Here is a 27,078-nt window from a genome sequence, read left to right as displayed (position 1 = left end):
ATGAAACAATACTAAATGCTTTCTTTTAAAACTACAAAGAACAGGCAGGTAGAAACCCCACTCATGACAGAGATGTATTGGATCTAACGCAATAAATAGATCTGAACTCTGAGAATGTCCATATTGAAACTAGTATCAGTCACCATAATGCAGTTCTGGCAACAATGATTACCAAAGTACAAAGGACAACTAAAACAAGCAGAAATATATGCATGTTCAGTAAACTAGTGTCATATCTCAATGAGGAACTTTAAACTTTCAGCACAGGACAGGAGCATGTAAAGGAATTCTGGCTCAAGTTTAAAAGAATAGTTGAACATGCACTGGATGGTGAATGAAACACATTTGGCTGTCGAGATAGCAATGTGTCATGCCTTCAGTGACTACCATAGCAGAATATTGCAAAGTGATCATTCACAGAACCCAAAGAAATTCTGGTCATATGTTAAGGCTGTTAGTGGCTCCTAAGTTAATGTCCAGTTCATAGTGAATGGAAAAGGAACTGAAATTGAGGGTAGCAAAGCAAAAGCTGAAATGCTTAATTCCATTTTCAAATGAAAACACAAGAGAACTGCCCCAATTTAATCCCCTTACCAATGAAAAGACGAATGAAATAAGTATTAGTGTCAGCGATGTTGAGAAACAGCTCAAATCTTAAAACTAAACAGAGCTCCAGTGCCCGATGGAATCCCTGTCAGATTCTACACTGAATTTTTGGCCGAGTTAGCCCCTCTTCTGACTAAAATTTATTGTAGATCCCTTGAACAAAAAACCCTGCCCAGTTCTTGATAAAAGGCACAGGTCACACCCATCTAGAAAAAGGGTAGTAGAAGTGCTCCACAAAACTACTGTCCACTATCACTGACATAAATTTGTCGTACAATCTTAGAACATATTCTGAGCTCAAACATAACGTTGTGCCTGGAAAAAAAAATGACCTGCTCAATCATAACCAGCATGGATTTCTAAAATATCAATCATGTGAAACCCAACTCACACTTTTCTCACATGATGCACTGAAAGCTTTGTGTCAAAGCAATCACGTAGATGCAGTATTTCTTGATTTCCAAAAGCATAAGACTCAGTACCACACTTATGCTTAAATGTCAGAAGTACATCACGTGAGGTATCAAGTGAAATTTCCGACTGGATTGAGGGCATTTTGGTAGGGAGGACGCAGCATGTTATCTTGGATGGAGGGTCATCATCAGACATAGAAGTAACTTCGAGTGTCCCGAGGGAAGTGTGTTAGGAGCCTTGAGGTTAATGTTGCATATTAATGACATTGCAGACACCATTAACAGTGAAATTAGGCTTTTTGCAGATAATGCAGTTATCTATAATAAATTACTATCTGAAGGAATCTGCATAAATATTGTCAGATCTTGATAAGATTCCAAACGGGTACAGATATTAGCAACTTACTTTAAATGTTCAGAAATTTAAAATTTTGCACTTTGCAAAATGAAAAGAAGTAGTATCCTATGACTACAATACCAAAAGGTACTGCTGGAATCAGCCACCTGATAAAAATATCTGGGTGTAACACTTCACAGGAGTATGAAACAGAATGATCACATAAGTTAAGTCATGGGTAAAGCAGGTGGCAGACAGTTTTATACGTAGAATACTATGGAAATGCAACCAGTCTACAAAGGAAATCGCTTACAAATCATATGTACAACCCATCCTAGAATACTGTTCCAGTTTGTGTGACCTGTACCAAACAGGACTGTAAGGGGTTATTGAACATATACAGAGAAGGGCAGCACAAATGGTCACTGGTTTGACCAACAGGAGGGTGTCACTGAGATGTTGAAACAGCTGAATTGGCAGACTCTTGAAGAGCAACACGAACAAGGTGTAAAGATGGTGGAAGAAACCCATTACACCATCAGAAATACATGCAAACAGTTTAGTCAGTGGAAAAGCAGAAGCCATTGTCGATGCTCCCTGAATAAAGACGGCTCAGACATCATTGAAGACGCCATTCAAAGAGACAAGTCTGTGGCAAACTGCAATTGATCGTAAAGTCGTCGATGAAAAGAGAGCTGGATATGCCTGGCAGGAGACAGACCACAACAGGGTTAATGGCTATAGCAAGGAGGACAACACTCAGGATTGAGCCTTGGGGGCAAACTGTCCTCCTGGTCAAAAGTGTTCGACAAGGCCGAACTCAGAAGTATCTTCAACGAACTGCTGAAGGGAACACGGCAGGCAAACACAGAAGCCCAAAAAGCATGAATTACGGAGGATACCAGTTCTCCAGCAGGTGGCATAGCCTTTCTCCAAATCAATAAATATGGCCACAGTCTAGTATTTCCATGAAAAACAGTTCATGACATAGGTTGACAAGATGGTCAACTGCAGAATGGCACATTCGAAATCCACACTGTGCAGTGGTTAGTGGATTGTGTGACTCGAGTCATGCATCAATCATACATCACCTTGCAAACTCAGCTACTGACATAAATGGGAGGTAGCAAAAAGGAAGACATTTGTCCTTACAGGGCTTAGGTATGACTACGACAGTGGCTTCACTCCAGCATCTGGGAAATGTGCCATCTTCCCAAACATGATAGTACGTTTGAAGGAGAAAGTGCTTGTACATAAGAGAAAGGTGCTGCAATATCTGAATGTGACCATCAACCAACTGTGGAGTGGAAGATCGGCAGTTGCCCTCGTGAGCTTCCTACCACAAGTAACACATTTGGCCGTGTTTTTACAGGACATGCGAGTTTGGTTGTAATGTTGACAATGGTAGCAATGCATCAGGTTGGAATGTAACGTCGGACTGTGATAACTTCATAGCCCACTTTGATTTTCAATGGAAACATTACTCGATCAAACGTGAGGAAAAAAGTGCGCGTAGGCATTAAGGTTGCATCAGCCATTTTATTAACCGATGGAGTGTAGTGACACCCTGATCAGAGGTAAGTTTGGATATCTGCCTTGGTCAGATCGTCAAGCACCAAGTGTAAATAACACCACACGAAGAATACAGCGTTCAATGGGCTTCCACATAAACAGGATAGCCGTGGAGGAGCAAAACTGTGAGCAGCTGTAGGCCTTGAAAATCACAATTGGTCTCCAGAAGCAAAGCCCCATTACATGGACGAGTGGAGGATTTCACAGGGTCTACAATTGCTTCAACACCTTTCTGAATAATAAATGGATTAACCGTAGCACAGGACTGATCTTGTTCAGTATGTGATACCACGACGAAGTGAGATGCAACTGGGAGAGTCTTTGAATCTTTAGCCTCAATACGTTTACATTTAGTAGACGTAGGCTGAGATTGTGATTGGGTCATTTCCAAAAAATCCCCTTACCAAACAGAGCTAACGGAATAACTGTGGTGATGAGAACATCAGCTGGGAAGAAGGTGTTATGTACTGTACAGACGTAATACACTATATGCTATAATAAAATGATATGGGTTGTCATGAAGAGGAGAGAAGAAACATGACATTACGTCACAGGAAAGAAGAGGAAGCATGATGTCGGCACCAATGATACCTGTCACTTGGGTTCTGAGGCGATCCTCAGTTCGTACAGGCAGATGGCGGATTTGGTGAAGACCACTGGCCTCGCACGCAGGGTGCAAGCAGAGCTCTCTATTTGCAGCATCATTCCCAGAGTGGATCGGGGTCCTTTGGTTTGGAGCCGAGTGGAGGGTCTCAACCAGAGGCTTCATCGACTCTTGACGGTCTCGGCTGCAGATTTCTAGACTTGCGCTATTGGTTGGGAATTGTAGGACACCCCTAGATAGGTCAGGGGTGCACTACATAAAGGAAGCGGCTACTCAGGTAGCACAGTACTTGAGGTGTGCACATGGGTTTTTTTTTAGCCTAGGCAGTAGTGCGAGATGTCCTGATGAACACTCACCAGTCGACGTGCAAGCAGGGAAATCAGGACGTGCTCAGTGTAAAGACACTTCAGCTATCAAGATATTAGCAGTAAATTTTCAGAGTGTTCGGAATAAAGTTCCTGAATTTACTGCCCTCCACGAAGCGTGTGGCGTGCAAATTATTCTCGGGACTGAGACCTATTATTCTCAGGACTGAGACCTGGCTGAACCCTGAGACAGGAAGTTCTGAAATATTTAGTAAGGGTTGGAACGTGTATCGGAAAGACAGATTAGACACCGTAGGAGGTGGTGTCTTCATTGCAGTTGACAAAAATTTTGTCTACTGAGGTCGAAGTAGAGTGTGATTGTGAAGTTATCTGGACACGTTTAACAGGGCTAAGGGAAATAAAGTTAATTGTGGGGTGTTATTACCAGCCACCAGTTTCCACCGTGACAGTTCTAGAATCATTCAAAGGAAGTCTACATTCTGTATCGCAGAAGTACCGGATTCATGCTATATTAGTTGGAGGCGACTTCAACCTACCTAGTATAGACTGAGATGTCTATGGATTCATTACAGGTGGTACAGACAAGCTGTCGTGTGAATTAATTTTGAACACATTATCTGAAAACTGTCTTGAGCAGCTAAATCGACAGCCAACGCATAATGGAAATATTTTAGATATGGTAGCCACAAACAGACCAGACCTCATTGACGGTATCAGTGTTGAGACAGGGATTAGTGATCATGATGTTGTCATTACGACTATGATTGCGAAAGTTAAAAAGTTGGTCAAGAAGGCTGGGAGAGTATTCTTACTAGAAAGAGCAGATAAGCAGTTATTAGCATCCCACTTAGTAAATGAATCGACTTCATTTACTTCCGGTACGATGGGAGTGGAAGAATTACGGACAAATTTTAAACACATTGTAAACCACGCATTGGAGAAGTATGTGCCGAAAAAGGGGGTTACGAACAGAAAAGACCCACCGTGGTTTAACAGCACAATTCAGAGAATGCTCAGGAAGCAAAGGCAGTTGCACTCGCGATACAACAAAGATCGGGAGAATGAGGACAGGCAAAAGTTAGTAGACATTCGTGCTGCTGTAAAAAGAGCGATAGGCGAAGAATTCAACCACTAGCACCATCATACCTTAGCAAAAGATCTTGCTGAAAACCCAAGGAAATTCTGGTCTTACGTAAAATCGGTAAGCGGGTCGAGGGCTTCCATCCAGTCACTCGCTGATCAGTCTGGCGTGGCAACGGAAGACAGCAAAACGAAAGCTGAAATTTTAAATTTAGCATTTGAGAAATCTTTCACACGGGAGGATCATATAAACAAACCGCCGTTTGAGTCTCGTACAGATTCCCGTATGGAGGACATAGTGATAGACATCCCTGGGGTTGTGAAGCAGCTGAATGGGTTGAAAATAAATAATCGCCAGGTCCTGGTCGGTTTCCAATTCGGTTTTACAGAGAATACTCTACTGCATTGGCTCCTTGCTTAGCTTGCATTTATCGCGAATCTCTTGCCCATCATAAAGTCCCGAGAGACTGGAAAAAAGGGCAGGTGACACCTGTATATAAGAAGGGTAGATGGACGGATCCTCAAAATTACAGACCAATATCCTTAACATCGGTTTGTTGCAGGATTCTAGAGCATATGGGATCGGTTCCCAAATATGTGAGTGGCTCGAAGACTTCTTAAGTAATAGAACCCAGTATGTTGTCCTCGATGGTGAGTGTTCATCGGAGGTGAGGGTATCATCTGGAGTGCCCCAGGGAAGTGTGGTAGGTCTGCTGTTTTCTATCTACATAAATGATCTTACGGATAGGGTGGATAGCAATGTGCGGGTGTTTGCTGATGATGCTGTGGTGCACGGGAAGGTGTCTTCATCGAGTAACTGTAGGAGGATACGAGATGACTTGGACAGGATTTGTGATTGGTGTAAAGAATGGCAGCTAACTCTAAATATAGATAAATGTAAATTAATGCAGATGAATAGGAAAAAGAATCCTGTAATGTTTGAATACTCCATTAGTAGTGTAGCGCTTGACACAGTCACATCGATTAAATATTTGGACATAACATTGCAGAGCGATATGAAGTGGGACAAGCATTTAATGCCAGTTGTGGGGAAGGCGTATAGTCGTCTTCAGTTCATAGGTAGAATTTTGGGAAGATGCGGTTCATCTGTAAAGGAGACCGCTTATAAAACAATAATACGACCTATTCTTCAGTACTGCTCGAGCATTTGGGATTCCTATCAGGTCGGATTGAGAGAGGACATAGAAGCAATTCAGAGGCAGGCTGCTAGATTTGTTACTGGTAGGTTCGATCATCACGCGAGTGTTACGGAAATGCTTCAGAAACTCGGGTGGGAGTCTCTAGAGGAAAGGAGGCGCTCTTTTCGTGAATCGCTGCTGAGGAAATTTAGAGAATCAGCATTTGAGGCTAACCGCGGTGCAATTTTACTGCCGCCAACTTACATTTCGCGGAAAGATCACAAAGATAAGATAAGAGAGATTAGGGCTCGTACAGAGGCATATAGGCAGTCATTTTTCCCCTTGTTCTGTTTGGGAGTGGAACAGGGAGAGAAGATGCTAGTTGTGGTACGAGGTACCCTCCGCCACGCACCGTATGGTGGATTGCGGAGTATGTATGTAGATGTAAGTATAACTGGGATGTCAATGGATTCATTGCAGGGGGATAAAGACACATATTCATGCAAAATACTTTTAAACATGTTTTCTGAAAATTGTATTGAGCAGCTAGCTCGGCAGCCCACATGCAGTGGAAATATCATACATCTTGTAGCTACAAACAGGCTAGACCTCACTGACAATGTCAGTATAGAAACAGGGATTAGCAATCTTGATGCCATTATAGCAACTTTAATTACGAAAGTTAACAAATCAGTCAAGAAGGCTAGGAGTGTATTTCACTAGATAGAGAAGGTAAGTAGTTATTAGCATCTCACTTAGACAGTGAATTGGCATCACTTAGTTCCAGTAAGATGGATGTAGAGGAATTGTGGGCAAAGTTTAGGCAGACTGGTAATCACGGTAAGCAGAGTTACATGCCTAGCAAGTAGATAAAGAATAGATGATTTAATAACAAAATCCAACAGATGCTGAAGAAGTAGAGGCTGATGCACTCTCAGTTCAAAAGGGAATGCACAAGTGACAAGCGAAGATTAGTAAGATTTCTGCCTCTCTGAAAAGATTTATGGACGAAGCACATGACAACTACCACCATCACACATTAGCAAAAGATCTGGCAGGGAACTTGGGAAAATTTTACTCTTGCGTAAAATCACTATGGGGTCTAAGGCTTCTATTCAGCCACTTGGCCAGTTCGGTGTGGCATTCAAAGATAGCAAAACAAAAGCTGAAGTTTTAAATTTCACATTCAAGAAATCATTCACACAGGAAAATCATACAAAAAATACCAGTTTACTGGTAACTAATATTTTTCCATTCCTGTAGCGCATATCACTAGCCTACTCAAAGCTGACTACTACTAACTCAAATTTCAATCAACAAAAAATAACTTCCGATTCGTCGTAAGTGGTAAATAGGAAAAGGGAGCCTGAAAATCTGAAATAACCTTCTCTTCGACAAAGAAGTCATTGACGCCAGTATAACTACCTACTGATAAGTACCTCTTTTGCTAAATATATCATTCCATTTGGGCCTACATGGTAGTACATGAACTCAACCCATATATTTGAGTAGTTAACAGAATAAAATACGTTATAAACCATTATTTTATTTTTGAATCACTAGCGTATGTCATTTTCACTCTCTACTAAATCTTTATTAATAGTCACCAACATGCAAGCTGAAACTTTTTCTTTTTACTTACCTACATATTACGAAACATTCCATATGACACAAGCACTACAGAAAAACATCCAATGAATTCTGCTTTTGCAAGACAAAACAAATACAATAAAAAAAAAGTCATCAGTCAGTTCGGTCATGAAACATTTTCAGCTTTCCTATTGAACCTTAGTATAACGGAAAATACAACGAACTGAGTTACAGGAATTTCTGCAACTTTAAAGTAGCTGTTTTAGGACTTAACGCTATATTAATAGCATCCCCAACAAAGAAACTGTTGACACTCAAGTAAACATAACGCTTAAGTTTCGAGCTTTCACATTTCATCCCTAGTAATTACAACACTACGACAATATTTTGAACTATGCTTACTAGTGTTAGCTCCGAGACTTCCGCTGGTTTCGTATACAAGCTTCTTTAGGGTTTGATAAACAAAATAGACTGCGTACAAAACTCATCAACTTCGTAACGCTCACATATACATATATACTAAAAACTTAAAATCTCATAACCGCCACACAACTTCAGCTAACCAATCGGAGACGACTTAGGCAAAGTATTCATGAGTGAAAGATATAAGACCCACTATTTACGCTTAAAGAGAAGCTCTATGTTTCACTTTCAACGGCATGTTCCGAATTTAAAAAAAAGCATTATGTTTTGACCAATTTTGTAACACTTTCATGTGAATTTTGCAGAAAATAAATATTAAATATATACGATTGTATATACTCAAAAGGGACACGCTTGCCTTTGCTATGCACTTCACAGTAATTTGCAGAGTATAGGTGTAGATGTTAACTCTTGTTAGTAATATATCATGCGACGTACCTTAAAGTTTTATATTTCAACGTTTCTTTAGTAGAAAGAGCTTGCCTCGATTATTAGGTTTTTATTCTAAAGTCCTTGCTCGGCTATAGTCGCAACGGTGTTATCGTTGGATTGTTGGTCGTCGTAATTCTGTGGGTGTGCATTGTGCACGTGTGCTTGGCTTGGTGTGAAGTAAGGAATTGTTTGTTGTGGAAATGACTGTGAAGGTTTTCATCGCAAGTGCAGACAAACCTCCGATATGTAAGAAAGCTTTATTTATGTTTATTTTTACTGGCAATGTTGACTCTTGTATTTTTGGTTTTACTGTACGAGGAATACACGGTACACTGTTTTGTCTGTCGTAAGCAGTAGATGTCATTAATGCAACAGCAGAAAGGGAATTCTTTTTGCCACAGAAACTCGCAACAAAAATGTGATCTCCAGTTAGCTTTCTCGCATAATTCTGAACTATGCAGAGTACTTCCGTTGGACATATTCGACAGTGATCATGAAGGGAAAATAGTGCAATTTGGACTTAACGTAGGGAAGTATGTAAGTGGAGTACTGACACGCGTTATTAGTATCGCGCACTAGACCTAAAAGTAACAGGGATATAGAACATAATAGTACTACACGACGTGGCCAGTCACACACCCTTGTTTGGCGTACAGAATACAAATATTGTTGGGAAGATATCGAACGGTATGATTAACAAGACCTACCGTGCCTTGCCACTGCACCCCCTTCGCAAGATCATTGAAAAGCAAGCTAATGCTAATTGGCGTTAAGATGCCATACATGCTATTACAGACCGAATTTGTTTATTGGATAAAGAATTTCGTAGAAGTTACAGAGGGATGCCCTTTCCACGTTTCGTAATTTATGTACAGTATATTATTATGTATTTGTTTTTATTCATTCAAGGTTCATCTCTCAGTGATATTGGAATGGTCATGTTAATACAACAAAAACAAATAGCCCAAAATACATACACAAAATATGTAAGTATCCTCGTTAATGACAGGGAAGGGTGGTCAGTGATGGTCTTGATGAAGGAACTATCCTTGCATTTAGCATCAGAATGACTGGAAAAAGTGGGCCCCATCCTCCTCAATATGAGGTCAGTGTCTTCACAGCTGCTCCTCAACATTGTCGGCTCTTGCTGTACGACGTTGCTTGATTTATGTACAGTTTTCTTCTGCTATTTTATAAAACATAGGTTATCTCTTCTTCACCTCACATTAAGGACACCAAATGGTTTCTCTAGGCCACAAAGATGCTGCTGTGCCCCTGCACTAACTCCTGTCTGTTCGGACAAATTACTCCTTGGTCACCGAAATTCAACTATGCTCCATGTTTATATTCCTGTTCTTCCTCTGTTCACCTTTAAAACTGAGTTAGCATCAGCCCCTCCATGATGAATAAAAACTTGAACTCGAGAAAAAGACAAGGCATTACTGCCATGTGCTTTAGATCTTGACATGATTTTATTGTAAAAGCAATAAACCATGATTGTGTATTGAAATGTGGCACATTGTTGTATTGTACTTCTTTCATTATTACTCACTCTTCTTGAGTCCTTCAGCTGATCATTAATTGTGTAGTAGTTGGTTAGTCGATCCATGAATTCATTGCATGATAAATAATAATGATGTGGACAAGTCATCTTAAATTTGCTTCAGAAGTTAATTTGTAAATATGGCTAAATGCAGAACATTTATAAGTTTCTTGTTAAATATGCAGATGTGCTTTAATAATTCCAACTCACCACCTTTTACACATTACAATAATAAAAATTCTTCTGCAGAAGGGGAGGTGTTGTCAGGGAGAAACTTTTTCAGTTTGTTTTTAATCTTTACTGTGCTGTCTGTCAGACATTTTATGTGATGTACCCAGTGATAAAAAATTTTAGTTGCAACATTGTGCACCCATTTTTATGGTAAAGACAACCTTAATGTGGAATAATGAATATAATTTTTCCTTCTGGTATTGTAATTATGTGCATCATTGTTCTTTTTAAACTGCAGTGGATTATTTACAAAAAACATCAGGGAATAAATATACTGTGAAGCAGTAATCAGAATGTCCAACTACTTAAACAGATGTCTGCAAGATAGTCATGGGTGAACACTACATATTAGTTGGATGTAAGGTCCGCCAGTTATGCAAAACTCAATTTTTCCAAGTTCCCAAGCATGTTTCAGCACCTCTGTGCCATCATCAGTGGGTTTTTATTTAACCTGTAATGTGAACATTTTTGCTAAATGATTACAAAATTATGTGGATATTTAGTTCAAACAATAATTCGTTTCTTTTTGTTGGTAGGGATATTCCATGTAAAGTAGGGCACACTTACAATATTCAAAAGTTTAAAATTTTGTACTTTTTTGTATTTTTTGAAAAGGTTGGACTTTTTATTTTACTCTAAGGCAACAATGGTTTGTGGCCCATCATTGCTTTCCATCCATAATTTGTAGCGATTTTTATAACTCCATATGTTTTTCATGTGATGAGAGCATGACTTATTGTAGATTTTTGACCTTCATTTCAACTAATTGGCAGTTAAGAACTAGCATACCATTATTTATATTACTGTTACATACCGTAATGTATTCCATAAAGAGTATTAAACAGAATTAGGTAAATTACAGGTTGGGGTAAATAATACAACAGCATGTACTTTCATGTAACATGAGTCCCTTTCATGTAATTGAGTTTTTATACCAAGAGAAATATTAGATATAACTTTATCATGTTCAGTAATTTGCTTCTTAGTGTGAATGTCTTAACTAATATCACTACTAAAAATCTCCCAATTTCAATCAATATTGTAAAAACAGAAAATTAAATGTGTAACGTGAGACGTAATCTGACTCACAGTTGTATTATTTTAAGATTAGAAGAAGAGAATGCCCTCAGCAGCAGCAGACAGACTAGAAGGAGGGAAAAGTTAAAGACTGAAGGAAAATATGTAGAATTTAAGAAGCGGCTTGAAAAAGTCAGCAGAAGCAGAAACAAAAGTTTCTACCATTGAGCCAACATAAGCAAGGACTGTTATTACAAGAAAGAAGAGCTAAAAACAGGGAGAGAGTTAAAAAACATAGGCAACATAGGATGCAAGACAAGCAACCTAGTAAAGCAAGTTTGTTACTGTATAAGTCACATAGTGCTCTGGATAAAGCCATGGCTTGAGTGCTGCAATTGCTTACATTAGCAATGTACTATCAACTATACCTGAAAATGTGAAGGAAGTTTCAATCTGGTCAGAGGACCTGCCTCACAATTCAAAAACAAATGTATTACTACTGCTGTATCTCAGTTTCAATCATTTCATAATGTGGAAATATACTGGAACTTATTTGCTACATCCTATGGTAAAGGAGACGTAGATTCAATTGGTGCAGTTGCAGAACAGCTAGTGGGGAATGAGTCGAGAAGCGAAAATTTATAGTAGGTGATGCGTCAACTTTTGCTCAGGTAGCTGCAAGTACCGTGACTATGCAGGTTTTTAATGTGTCTATTGATGAAATTCAAGGAATCAATGCGAAACTTAATCTTGCTCAAATATTTTCTTTAGCACTGTCAGTACCAAACATAAAAATCATTCGTTGCTTTCACTACAAGAAATGAGTACTACAGACATATCCGATGTCTCCAAAGAATTTTGCTGCTGCAGATCATCATACTGAAGAAATTATAGAAAGTAGAATATCACAGTAAATTCAATGCTGGAGAAGTACATCCAGTTTTTGGAAATTCTTAATTAATCAGTGCAATGGAGTGCGCTGGAAATGACCTGTAAAATATGGTGAAATTATAAAGAAAATTAATCCACTTGATGTCAGTGCAAGAGGATATTTTCGGTTCTCTGACTTTTAATTTAATTTACTGTTCATTTTCCGAGATGTCGTGCTCTTATTATTTTTTATAGTGTTTCAAAAGTGAAATGTTAATGTTACATTTATCTTATTTGGCACATAGCGTCATATTTCCATTTCCCTGCTTGCTGGAAAAAAGTTTTTCCAACAAGAAGTAGCAAGTAACATGAGTCACGTAACATTGTGTCACACGCCTTTTTCAATGTATTACAGTATTTCAAATGGCATAAATATTTTTTAGTAATATGTAATTCTATTATTTGAATGCCAGTCTAACATGCATTTTATGTGATACTGGTCGTATCGAAAGTGGTTCTATCAGTATTACCCAGTTCTATGGTAACTGATCTTTAAGAAAGAAAGTCTTCATTGCTCATGTAGTTATTTATCATCTGGATTTGCAGCTGCTTGTGTTTACTGTGTTTGTAGTTAAAATTGTTCGATGTAAGATCTGCCAGTTACGCAAAACACCATTTTTCCAAGTTCCCAAACATGTTTCGGCACCTCTGTGCCATTATCAGTGGGTTTCTGTTTTATTTAATCTGTAATGTGAACATTTTTACTAAACTATTAAAAAATATGTCGATATTTAGTTCAATCAGCAATTCTTTTTTGGCACCTACAGTGACAATCTACATGTAATAAATAATACACAAGTGGTCATGGAAAAAACATGCAAACAGAGTGTGAAGGTACCAGGAGATTTCACGGTGACTCACGATACATTTTGAAATCAGTGTTTTATTATGTTGACTTGTTATCAATCTATAAACCAGTATTTTCTTTTGTAAATCATCACCACCATGAACCATGGACCTTGCTGCTGGTGGCGAGGCTTGCGTGCCTCAGCGATACAGATAGCCGTACCATAGGTGCAACCACAATGGAGGGGTATCTGTTGAGAGCCCAGACAAATGTGTGGTTCCTGAAGAGGGACAGCAGCCTTTTCAGTAGTCGCAGGGGCAACAGTCTGGATGATTGGCTGACCTGGCCTTGTAACACTAACCAAAACGGCCTTGCTGTGCTGGTACTTCGAACGGCTGAAAGCGAGTGGAAACTACAGCCATAATTTTTCCCGAGGGCATGCTTTACTGTATGGTTAAATGATGATAGTGTCTTCTTAGGTAAAATATTCCGGAGGTAAAATAGTCCCCCCTTTCGCATGTATGGGAGGGGACTACTCAGGAGGACGTTGTTATCAGGAGAAAGAAAACTGGCGTTCTACAGATTGGAGCAAGGAATGTCAGATCCCTTAATCGGGCAGGTGGGTTAGAAGATTTAAAAATAGCAATGGATATGTTAAAGATAGCCGGCCGAAGTGGCCGTGCGGTTAAAGGCGCTGCAGTCTGGAACCGCAAGACCGCTACGGTCGCAGGTTCGAATCCTGCCTCGGGCATGGATGTTTGTGATGTCCTTGGGTTAGTTAGGTTTAACTAGTTCTAAGTTCTAGGGGACTAATGACCTCAGCAGTTGAGTCCCATAGTGCTCAGAGCCATTTTTGTTAAAGTTAGGTATAGTGGGAGTTAGTGAAGTTCGGTGGCAGGAGGAACAAGACTTCTGGTCAGGTGAATACAGGGTTATAAATACAAAATCAAATACGGGTGATGCAGGGGTAGGTTTAATAATGAATAGGAAAATAGGAATGTGAGTAAGCTACTACAAACAGCATAGTGAACACATTATTATGGCCAAGATAGATACGAAGCTCACGCCTACCACAGTAGTACAAGCTTATATGCCAACTAGCTCCGCAGATGATGAAGAGATCGACAAAATGTATGACGAGATAAAAGAAATTATTCAGATAGTGAAGAGAGACGAAAATTTAATAGTCATGGGTGACTGGAACTCGGTAGTAGGAAAAGGAAGAGAAGGAAACGTAGCAGGTGAATATGGAATGGGACTAAGGAATGAAAGAGGAAGCCGCCTGGTAGAATTTTGCACAGAGCATAACTTCATCATAGCTAACACTTGGTTCAAGAATCATAATAGAAGGCTATATACATGGAAGAAGCCTGGAGATACTGACAGGTTTCAGATAGATTATATAATGGTAAAACAGAGATTCAGGAACCAGGTTTTAAATAGTAAGATATTTCTAGGGGCAGATGTAGACTCTGACCACAATTTGTTGGTTATGAACTGTAGATTAAAATGGAAGAAACCGCAAAAAGGTGGGAATTTGAGGAGATGGGACCTGGATAAACTGACTAAACTATAGGTTGTAGAGAGTTTCAGGGAGAGCATTAGGGAACGACTGACAAGAAGGGGGGAAAGAAATACAGTAGAAGAAGAATGGGTAGCTTTGAGAGATGAAATAGTGAAGGCAGCAGAGGATCGCGTAGGTAAAAAGACGAGGGCTAATAGAAATCCTTGGGTAACAGAAGAGATATTGAATTTCATTGATGAAAGGAGAAAATACAAAAATGCAGTGAATGAAGCAGGCAAAGAGGAATGTGTTTATTGTTCTCACATCAAGAGAGGAATACAAACGTCTCAAAAATGAGATCGACAGGAATAGCAAAATGACATAGCAGGGATGGCTAGAGGACAGATGTAAGGACGTAGAGGCGCATATCACTAGGGGTTGGATAGATACTGCCTACAGGAAAATTAAAGAGACCTTTGGAGAAAAGAGAACCATTTGCATGAATATCAAGAGCTCAGATGGAAACCCAGTTCTAAGCAAAGAAGAGAAAGCTGAAAGATGGAAGGAGTCTATAGAGGGTCTATACAAGGGCGATGTTCTTGACTAACAATATTATAGGAATGGAAGAGAAAGTAAATGAAGATGAAATAGGAGATATGATACGGCATGAAGAGTTTGACAGAGCACTGAAAGACCCAAGTCGAAACAAGGCCCTGGGAGTAGAAAACATTTCATTAGAACTACTGACAGCCTTGGCAGAACCAGGCCTAAAAAAACTCTTATCATCTAGTGAGCAAGGTGTATGAGACAGGCGAAATACCCTCAGACTTCAAGAAGAATATAATAATTCCAATCCCAAAGAAAACAGGTGTTGACAAATGTGAAAATTACCAAACTATCAGTTTAATATGCCACAGCTGCAAAATACTAACACGAATTCTTTACAGACGAATGGAAAAACTGGTAGAAGCCGACCTCGCGGAAGATCAGTTTGGACTCCATAGAAATGTTGGAACATGTGAGGCAATACTGACCCTACGACTTATCTTAGAAAATAGATTAAGGAAAGGCAAACCTACGTTTCTAGAATTTGTAGAATTAGAGATAGCTTTTGACAATGTTGACTGGTATACTCTTTTTCAAATTCTGAAGGTGGCAGGGGTAAAATACAGGGAGTGAAAGGCTATTTACAATTTGTACAGAAACCAGATGGCAGTTGTAAGATTCGAGGGGCAGGAAGGGAGTGAGGCAGGGTTGTAACCTATCCCCAATGTTATTCAATCTGTATATTGAGCAAGCAGTAAAGGAAACAAAAGAAAAATTCGGAGTAGGAATTAAAAACATGGATAATAAATAGTTTGGACAAGAAGAGAATAGAAGCTTCCAAAATTTGGTGCTACAGAAGAATACTGAAGATTAGATGGGTAGATCGCATAACTAATGAGGAGGTATTGAATAGAATTGGAGAGATGAGAAATTTGTTGCACAACTTGACTAGAAGAAGGGATCGGTTGGTAGGGCATATTCTGAGGCATCAAGGGATCACCAATTTAGTATTGGAGGGTACAAACCATAGAGGGAGACTAAGAGATGAATACACTAAACCGATTCAGAAGGATGTAGGTTGCAGTAGGTACTGGTAGATGAAGAAGCTTGCACGGGATAAAGTAGCATGGAGGGCTGCATCAAACCAGTCTTTGGACTGAAGACCTCAACAACAACAACCTCAAACACTGGAGGTAGGGAGAGCGTCACTATCTAATATTGCCCCGGTTCGGAAATATCATAGATTCTGACCTGATGCACAGAGCAGTCAGAGTTGTAGTGGGTACGTGGTAGTCTCCACGTGACCCGTGTTTACGTTAAGTGATTTTGCAGATTCCTTTTCGTTTATTGTTCTCACATCAAATGAAAACAAAACGGATTTCTGTGGCTGGGAGCTGTCAAGTTAATTGAAATATATTCACATAATTACAGAAGGCTAAAAATGTTGTTAGTTTCAAATTTTATTTTGTTTCCACTTTTCTGACAGTCAAGCGTTAATGACCTTGCAGAACAGTAAAGTTATTTTTGTTGGTTTGTTAAAGAAATTTGACCTTTATTAATCTTTTCTGCTGAGGCAGTCAATTTATTTGAAACGAAGTGTTCAATTCCTCACTATTGACTAGTTTCCACTGTTCCCTGCATTTCATGTTCACATTTTCATCTTCTAGCACATATGGCATTATGCCATAATAAAGAACCAAACGTGAGATAATGCAGCACTGGTATTCCAAGAAAATTTACATCTGAATCTGGACATACGAATGTGCACTTTAAGCCGAATTATGCATTTTAGTGTGGTTCACAAAATTTCCATGTTCTTGGAGTATCCCCTAATGTCTTGTTTCTTTTATGACATAATGTAAGGCCTTTTACTGTTTTATATGTACAATCATACGGGCTTCGCCTGTTGTCTGGCGCTCTCTGGCAACTGCTGAAGCGAATCGATTTCTAACAGGTCACGGGAAAGTATTCCGAATGGTTGTTTGAAAAGCGTTACTAACAAAGTAAATTTCCTTTTAGGCAAGATGAACTCTGTGCACGAATGTCCGATGAGTTCCTTAAATCACAGAGCGTTTGACTCTCTCACAAAAATCAATTCTTTGAGAACGCCCATTTAGAATATTTTCGAGCCCAGACGATCAGACATTTATGTCGTTAAAAATTTTACTGGCACATTTTTGTGATGTATCTTAAAGTGTAACCAGCCCAAAGAAGATCAACATTATGTGTGAAAGCTTAGCTTCTCTTGCAGCTTATTAATCTTGGAGACCAATATTATACATGAAAGCTTTTCTTATAGTGACACTATGTATATTAATTTAAACCATTACCTTTTCTTATTTGTGTGTTCGCGCTACTTAACTGTGATGTTGCTATTGGCTGTCTACATCACGTGTCCTATGCTCTGAATATCCGCTGACGAGATCACGTGACATGAGCTACAACTGGCTTACAAAAGGGCATCGCAATCTCGATTTCAATCCTTCAGAAAGTAACATGCGGTGTTTGGTGGAATTTGAATTTATAATTTCGTAATACGAAAATATGCAGTGTACATGTTGCTGCACATTAGACATGTTTCCAAAATGTCGCTTATGCTGGTGATTTAAACTCCCAACAAACCAGATGGGGCTACCCGAGATCCACACATGAAGGTATTGGACTAAATGAATGGGCAGACAACCAAGATCTATACCTCCTGTTTGACCCTAAGGACAAAGCGACCTTCAAATCTAAAGCTTGGGGCACAACATCCACTCCCGACCTGACCTTTGTCACACGTATAGCAACAGGCATACCCATGCAAGCAACGAGGAGGGTCCTTGAGGCCTTTCCACAGAGCTAGCACAACCCAGTAATAGTAGAGATCGGACTGTCAATCCTAGTCGTACATAATAAGCCCTCCAATACCCTGCTGGAACCTCAGGAAAGCTTACTGGAATAAATACTATGTTGAGAAGACGATAAATCGGATACCTCCGAAACCTGAGAACTACAAAAAATTCACAAACCCAGTACACAAAGCAGCCTTAAATGCAATTCCAAGGAAGAAATACACCCCCTGTTGGACAAAAGAGTCTGAAACACTAATGGAGGAATTTGAGAAGGGTGGGAACACCGAGACTGTGGACCAACTGATAAACACTATGAATGAGGAACGAAGGAGCAGATGGAAAGAGGCAATGGAAATGTTAGATTTCACCCATTCTAGCAAAAAGATATGGGGTCTGTTGAGGAAATTAGGCAGGGCTACAGTATCTCAGAGGTTGGCTCTTGGCACAAGTGCTTCTGAGATTTCAGCTGTCCTGAAACACACCTCCAAAATCCAACTAAAGGCATGTGAAAAGAAAGAGGTTTCCAGAAACCTGAACAGTTTTATTAGTCAATAATTAAACCAACGTGGATGTTGTGCAAAAAGTGGAGACAGAAGAGATTTTCCAGGCTCTGAAGCTAATGAAGAAAGGAAAAGCAGCCGGACCTGGCAAGATCCTACCAGAATTCTTGAAGGAACTGCGAACTCGAGGTAGAAGGTGGCTCGCCAAACTCTGCACAGAATGTATCAGTACGGGTGCTCTCCCCAAGATCTGGAAAGAAGCAAGTCTCCACTGTGCTGAAACCCGGAAAGACTGGAGATAACCCAAAGAACTACAGACTAATATCCCTGCTATGTACCTCCTATAAATTATATGAGAGAGTATTACTGATTAGATTAGCTCCGTACATTCACGCCAAGCTTCCAACATGTTGTTGTTGTGGTCTTCAGTCCTGAGACTGGTTTGCTGCAGCTTTCCATGCTACTCTATCCTGTGCAAGCTTCTTCATCTCCCAGTACCTACTGCAACCTACATCCTTCTGAATCTGCTTAGTGTATGCATCTCTTGGTCTCCCCCTACAATTTTTACCCTCCACGCTGCCCTCCAATACTAAATTGGTGATCCCTTGATGCCTCAGAACATGTCCTACCAACCGATCCCTTCTTTTAGTCAAGTTGTGCCACATACCGAGCCAGTTTTCAAGCAAGCAGAAATTGTTGCGATCAAGCACTGTTCCTTACAAACTACATAGGGAAAGGCTTCTCATAGATCTTACATCAGTTTATGATACTGTGGATTGAAGAGCTGTTGTTCAAGGTAACTAGAATCATAAAATGCAAGCAGACCTACACAGTACTCAAGAACATGTTACAGGTAGGAAAATCAGTCTCGCTTCAGGGCACAAACAGCAAGAGTGTGATTCTGAATAATGGTCTGCCACAGGGCTCAGCACTAGCACCTGTTCTCTTCAACCTGTATATAGCTGACATGCCAGAAACCGAATGCGTAAATTTGCATATGCTGCTGACCTAGCCATCACGTAACAAAGTAAAAATTTTAATGATCTTGATGAAACAATGAATGCAGACCTGGAAGAACTGAATGCATATTACTCCAAGTAGCTCCTACACCCAAATCCCAACAAAACAACCAGCACAATAATGCATCTTAACAACAGAGAAGCATGTAGAAAATTACGGCTTTCTATGAATGGACAGCAGATCAGACACAAGAATAACCCTAAATACCTGGGTATGAAACTAGATCTCTCTCTACCATACAGTGCACACCTAGAAGACACAAAACAGAAACTAAAATCCCGCAACACTATCCTTTCGAAACTGGCTGGAACGACATGAGGATGTGGGGCGAGCACTTTGAGGACATCGAACATACCAAAAAATCTTAGACAATGCGGAACTCCCTATCCACGAAGATGTAACAGCTACAAACAAGCTTAAATCCAGGACAGCTTTTCTGGAAAATCGGTGAAGAGCTTCAAGGCTTCAAGTCAAAAACAACCTGGAAGGAACGATGGGCTGCAAGTGCACATAAGAACTGCAGCTTGGTGGACGACCCCAACAAGAAGATTGAAGCACTCAACCTCCCAAGGAAACTGCGGACAATTTTGAACCCCCAAAGAACAGGTGTCAGAATAGGCAAGCAACTAATGAAGTAATGGGGCCTGTCAGGCAGCTCTGAATGTGAGTGTGGTGAAATCCAAACAAAGGATCATTTACTCATGTGTGAAGTGTACGGATACGATGGTGGTTTGAAAGACATACATAGACTCAGTAACTCAACCTTAAAGTGACTCGAGAGTATTTGTATAGTATTATAAGAGCACCGGTAAAGAATATTGTTACCATAGTTGTATAATTGTATTGTAATTAATGTAAGAATGATTACCTATGTATATGCCGAACGAGTAAATAATTATTTTCTCACCATATGTTAGACTTATCATTGGTGTAGTACCTCTAGATATACAGAACTGAATATGTTATCTTTTTAAATTTGAGAGTGAGACCATTCACAGAAAACTAGTCAATGGCACTGTTAAGAACATTGTTTACCATTTCTTCTGTTGCTGTATGTATGCTTTGTTGATTACAGTACTAATGTCATCCTCAAAAAGAATTAATACTACTTGTTGTATATTAGATGAAAGATCGTTCATGTATATGAGAAACACTGATGGACCTAAAAGATTGAGACCTGGGGAACTCGATATATGATTTACATTAGTTAAATTAAGTACATCTTTGTGCATTCTTGTTGGTTATATATGAGATTATACATTGGTTGGCTATAGCATCAGTTCCATAAACCTTCAGTTTATTTATCTATGGGGATATTGTAGTTTACACAGTCAAATAGCTTAGATAGGTCACAGAAAATACCCATCAGCACTTTTTCGCTGTTTAATGCTTGTAAAATTTGGTGAGTAAATGTGTAAATGTTATTCTCAGTAGAGCAACACTTCTGATATCCAAAATGCTTTACTGCGGTTATTATTGTTGCTCAGGTGGAATACTAGTTTAGAATACATCACCTTCTCAAATGTTTTGAAAGATTACGTAAATAATCCAGTAGTCTTGTTTATCAGCTTTTCATAGCAGAATTTGACAATGGCATATTGAATCTCTCTGGAAAAAAATCCCCAAGTAAGTGATGTGTTACATATTTCAGCTAAAGCAGGGCTTGTTACATGGGAACAAATCTGTAGTACTCTGCTGGAAACACAGTCAAGTCCATATGAGCTCTTGTTTTTGAGGGGAAAATGTAATGTTCTTAATTTCAGAAGGACAAGTTGGTAATACATATGTTTGAATTTTATGAGAGTTGCTGTTTCAACAGACTGCTGTGCTTTTTCCTGTAAACTGTTTGTCCCTACATCTTTTGCTACATTTAAGAAATTGATTATTAGAGGCATTTACTACCTGTGACTCATAATTCATAGCCCTTGTGTTTAAGTCAATAGTGATGTCATCCTGTTCCTTGGCCAGTTGACCTGTCTCGTTTCACTACATTCCATACAGCCTTAAGTTTCCCCTGTGGGTCTGGGGGTAAGAATAGGTCTGAGGTAATCCTGCCTGTTGTAAGAGGCGACAAAAAGGAGTTTCACACATTTCGGCCTTTCCCGTGTAGCGTTTGACCTCCGTTCTTCAAAATTTTCACCAAGAGCGAGCCAATTGGGGAAGGGCGCCTTACATGGTGTATCACATCCATCGTGCATTGATATCTTTAGCCCATTTTCTTGTCGTCGCATTTCAGTCCCGCTCATTCTTGGGCTAGGACACCTTCCTGGGTGCGTTTTTCACCATGCACTTTGCAGTGTTGCTTTCTGCACCGACAATGACTATGGACTCTGCACGTCATATCCAGCACGGTAGCCAGACCGTTGTGGTGGGGCCGCCATGTACCCTGTTGGTTTTAGCCCTCGACCACACAGGGATCGCTTTGCTGATGCCTGCGCTGTTAACTCCCCACGTATGCCAAGGATTAGATGCCCATCCCCCTGGGCATCGGGACTCCCGGCAAAGGCCAGCCTGCCAGGTGGCCTTTTGGCCTTTGCTGCAGCTGGGTGGTGCCCGTAGGGAAGGCCCCTGATCAGAGTGGGTGGCATCAGGGCAGATGACACGCGATGAAGCGTAGTCCATCATCTCTTGCTGCTGGTGAAACACCAGCAGTCTCCAAGCGTTCACGAGCTCAATTCAACGCACAGAAGTACGACCCTAAATTGTTCCCCCCCCCTGGCCACACCGTGGGAGGAACGTCAGGCTAAGGATGGCGGCCGATCTTATTCGCTCCGGTACCTTATATGTTCGAGAGGTGATGGTGAATCTTTCATGACGATGAGGCCTCAGTTTTTTTGTTGATCATTTAGAGGACTAGTTTGGAGAGGTGAAGGGCTTGTCCAAAATGAGATCTGGAGTCTTGATCATAACTGCGCCCTCTGCCCAGTCATGGACGTTACTCGCTTTTGACAAGCTGGGGGATGTTTCTGTAGCCATCACACCCCATAATAGCTGAAATATTGTCCAGGGTATCATATTTCGCAGGGTCCTTCTTTTGCAGTCTGACGACGAGCTGCGTACCAGTTTAGAGCGGCGAGTTGTACATTTCGTCTGGCGTGTCCACCGGGGTCCAAGTGATAATCAGGTTGCCACTGGTGCCTTCGTATTGGCCTTTGAGGGTTATACATTGCCTGAGAAGGTCAAGATGATGGTCTACCGCTGTGATGTAAAGCCCTATATTCCTCTCCCGATGCGGTGCTTTAAGTACTGGCAATTCGGCCATATGTCTTCCTGCCGTACCGTATTTACTCGAATCTAAGCCGCACTTTTTTTCCGGTTTTTGTAATCCAAAAAACCGCCTGCGGCTTAGAATCGAGTGCAAAGCAAGCGGAAGTTATGAAAAATGTTGATAGGTGCCGCCACAACTAACTTCTGCCGTCGAATATATGTAGCGTTACACAAGCATGCTTTGTGGGCACAAAGATAAATACTGGCGCCAAAACCTCTGCGTCAGTAAATTTAAAAAAAAGGTAGAAGACGATCTATTTTTTTCTCCGCCCCGAGTTTCGACCACTGCATTTTCATACATTATCCAACGAAGTAAATACAAATTCCGTATTGTTCATCTTCGAATGTAGCAGAATTTCAATGTACTACGAAAATCCGACTGGCAAGACTGTTAGGAATGTTTGTCAATATGGCCAACTCTACGTTCCGAGTTTTTTCCTACCTGTGAGAAGAGAAGGTTGCTAATAGGAACCTGATGAAATGTGAATCACATGCAGTATTCTCTTCACCATAAGAATAATACGAATATAAACATTTTGCCATGTATTCTTTCGTGTTTGTTGCTGTCTCATTTAAATCATGTCTGCGTAATAAACTACGAAACTAGAGTGAGACAACAGCAAACGCGGAAGAATATACGTATCGTGTCATGTTTATATCCGTATTATTCTTATGCCTAATAGTGATACAGTCAGAAATGAAGCACGGCAACTGACTAGATTTTAAATGTAAGATGACTAATTTCTGTGCAGAATTTGATGTACTAAAGAAGCGGCCGCAAAGATTTTCAAACGGAGGAAAATTTTCGCAAAACTCTCGTTCAGAACATGTTCTACCATACGCATGTTCTATCATACGCATTTGGTTCTTGTTGATCATTATCAAAGAAAGCAGCAGTGTAAGTAACAACAAATAGCAGTCTCTTGCCATTGTTTCGCTAATGAGACGATTCCTCTTTTTTTTTTTTTTAAGCGGCGGTAGCGCGCACAAAAGCAAGTCATTCCGCGAGCGGCGACAGGCCGTAAACACGCACTATCAAAATGCGACAAACAACGCATTACACAGTACAGTAATGCATTTTCAGTTTAGAGTGACGTAAACACCTATAACAAAGAAAACGGCACTTATCAGATCAAAGCAAAATAAGCAATCGATTCAAACCAGACGAAGCACGTGAAAAAGGAAGGGTACCCGTATAAATACGGACGGAGCGCCTGACGCTGGTAAAGCTTAACTGCTAAGCTTACGACTCGAACCAAACTACTGTAGCTGTATCGTCTTTCATTCGACCTAAATTGTGTCTCATATTACAATGGACAAACTTTGTTTCGATTTGGAGGTGCGGCCTGAAACTTTTCCCTCCCCTTGAATTTCGAGTCTCAAATTTCAGGTGCGGCTTAGATTCGGGATTTTTTTTTTCCTTTATTTCGAGTCTCATTTTTCAGGTGCGGCTTAGATTCGAGTAAATACGGTACTTCCAGCGTCACATGTCGAGATTGTGGACACCCATCACATCCCAATACTCCATGTGCCCTGCCTCCCATCTTTGTCAGCTGCAGAGAGCACCATTTGCCTTGCTCACCAGATTGCAGGATTCTCCAGAAATAAAGGAAAATCATGGTTTACAAGAACCTGGACTGACTGACCTACACTGAGGGTAAGAGACAGTTTGAACGCCTGCATCCTGTACGTATGACATCGTCTTACGCTGTTGCTACAACAGTTCTGGCACCATCAGTTCTGCCAACCCATCACCTCTCACCCGGAAGACTACACCTGCTCCCTGGATGGTGGGGGGCATTTCCCTCCCTGTTGCTCCTGCACCACCTACTTCAGGAGCAAACACCCCCCCCCCCCCAAACCATCGTGGACATCCATCCACACTTCTAAGCGAGAGAAGCGTAAGTCTTCTTCTTTGTGCACTTCGGTATATCCATTCATGCCCCGAGGAATCGTTTCTTCTGTGTAGTGACTCCTTGAGCAGCTTACTAGCTGTCAACCAGTGCTATCCTCGCCATCCTTTGGTGGCGTCTATCTACATCTACATTCATACTCCGCAAGCCACCCAACGGTGTGTGGCGGCGGGCACTTTACGTGCCACTGTCATTACCTCCCTTTCCTGTTCCAGTCGCGTATGGTTCGCGGGAAGAACGACTGTCTGAAAGCCTCCGTGCGCGCTCTAATCTCTCTAATTTTACATTCGTGATCTCCTTGGGAGGTATAAGTAGGGGGAAGCAATACACTCGATACCTCATCCAGAAACGCACCCTCTCGAAACCTGGCGAGCAAGCTACACCGCGATGCAGAGCGCCTCTCTTGCAGAGTCTGCCACTTGAGTTTATTAAACATCTCCGTAACGTTATCACGGTTACCAAATAACCCTGTGACGAAACGCGCCGCTCTTCTTTGGATCTTCTCTATCTCCTCCGTCAACCCGATCTGGTACGGATCCCACACTGATGAGCAATACTCAAGTATAGGTCGAACAAGTGTTTTGTAAGCCACCTCCTTTGTTGCTGGACTACATTTTCTAAGCACTCTCCCAATGAATCTCAACCTGGTACCCGCCTTACCAACAATTAATTTTATATGATCATTCCACTTCAAATCGTTCCGCACGCATACTCCCAGATATTTTACAGAAGTAACTGCTACCAGTGTTTGTTCCGCTATCATATAATCATACAATAAAGGATCCTTCTTTCTATGTATTCGCAATACATTACATTTGTCTATGTTAAGGGACAGTTGCCACTCCCTGCACCAAGTGCCTATCCGCTGCAGATATTCCTGCATTTCGCTACAATTTTCTAATGCTGCAACTTCTCTGTATACTACAGCATCATCCGCGAAAAGCCGCATGGAACTTAAGACACTATCTACTAGGTCATTTATATATATTGTGAAAAGCAATGGTCCCATAACACTCCCCTGTGGCACGCTAGAGGTTACCTTAACGTCTGTAGACGTCTCTCCATTGATAACAACATGCTGTGTTCTGTTTGCTAAGAAATCTTCAATCCAGCCACACAGCTGGTCTGATATTCCGTAGGCTCTTACTTTGTTTATCAGGCGACAGTGCGGAACTGTATCGAACGCCTTCCGGAAGTCAAGAAAAATAGCATCTACCTGGGAGCCTGTATCTAATATTTTCTGGGTCTCATGAACAAATAACGCGAGTTCGGTCTCACACGATCGCTGTTTCCGGAATCCATGTTGATTCCTACATAGTAGATTCTGGGTTTCCAAAAACGACATGATACTCGAGCAAAAAACATGTTCTAAAATTCTACAACAGATCGACGTCAGAGATATAGGTCTATAGTTTTGCGCATCTGCTCGACGACCCTTCTTGAAGACTGGGACTACCTGTGCTCTTTTCCAATCATTTGGAACCCTCCGTTCCTCTAGAGACTTGCGGTACACGGCTGTTAGAAGGGGGGCAAGTTCTTCCGCGTACTCTGTGTGCAATCGAATTGGTATCCCGTCAGGTCCAGTGGACTTTCCTCTGTTGAGTGATTCCAGTTGCTTTTCTATTCCTTGGACACTTATTTCGATGTCAGCCATTTTTTCGTTTGTGCGAGGATTTAGAGAAGGAACTGCAGTGCGGTCTTCCTCTGTGAAACAGCTTTGGAAAAAGGTGTTTAGTATTTCAGCTTTACGCGTGTCATCCTCTGTTTCAATGCCATCATCATCCCGGAGTGTCTGGATATGCTGTTTCGAGCCACTTACTGATTTAACGTAAGACCAGAACTTCCTAGGATTTTCTGTCAAGTCTGTACATAGAATTTTACTTTCGAATTCACTGAACGCTTCTCGCATAGCCCTCCTTACGCTAACTTTGACATCGCTTAGCTTCTGTTTGTCTGAGAGGTTTTGGCTGCGTTTAAACTTGGAGTGAAGCTCTCTTTGCTTTCACAGTAGTTTCCTAACTTTGTTGTCGTACCACGGTGGGTTTTTCCCGTCCCTCACAGTTTTAATCGGCACGTACCTATCCAGGAGTGCATCTAAGCCCTGGACCGATCCCGTTGTTCATTGGTGTTTTTTGTGGACCCCAGGACACGTCAGCATTCCAGGCAACTAATTTGCTGACAGGCTGGCCAAACAGGCTACGCTGAAACTGCTTCTGGAGATGGGCATCTCTGAACCTAAACTGCATTCTGACTTACACCGCAGGGTTTTTCGACTTTGGGAGACGGAATGGCGTAACAGTACGCACAACAAACTGCGTGTCATTAAGGAGACGACGAATGTGTGGAATTCTTCCATGCGGGCCTCTCACAGGGTATCAGTTGTCCTCTGCCGGCTCCGCATTGGCCACACTTGGGTGACCCACAGTTACCTCTTGTGGCATGAAGACCCACCTCAGTATCGGTG

At 40.9% G+C, this 27,078-nt stretch overlaps 2 protein-coding genes across 2 annotated transcripts in view; one reads left to right on the top strand and one right to left on the bottom strand.

The window, feature by feature from the left end:
* Nucleotides 1-8,233, bottom strand: part of LOC126193209 (inner centromere protein-like) — a 126,382-nt gene extending 118,149 nt beyond the window's left edge. The window contains exon 1 of the mRNA XM_049932668.1: nucleotides 8,070-8,233. The gene's annotated coding sequence lies outside the window, so the exon portion shown is untranslated. The remainder of the gene's footprint in view (nucleotides 1-8,069) is intronic.
* A 399-nt stretch (nucleotides 8,234-8,632) lies between these two features.
* LOC126193193 (bifunctional glutamate/proline--tRNA ligase) overlaps nucleotides 8,633-27,078 on the top strand; it is a 248,437-nt gene continuing 229,991 nt past the window's right edge. The window contains exon 1 of the mRNA XM_049932666.1: nucleotides 8,633-8,768. Within this exon, the coding sequence (XP_049788623.1) occupies nucleotides 8,723-8,768 (46 nt within the window). The 5' untranslated portion in view covers nucleotides 8,633-8,722. The remainder of the gene's footprint in view (nucleotides 8,769-27,078) is intronic.

This window comes from Schistocerca nitens, chromosome 1, assembly GCF_023898315.1.
Source record: "Schistocerca nitens isolate TAMUIC-IGC-003100 chromosome 1, iqSchNite1.1, whole genome shotgun sequence".
NCBI lineage: Eukaryota > Metazoa > Arthropoda > Insecta > Orthoptera > Acrididae > Schistocerca > Schistocerca nitens.
The sequence above is the reverse complement of the archived record's forward strand: the minus strand, read 5'-3'. Positions and strand labels throughout refer to the sequence as shown.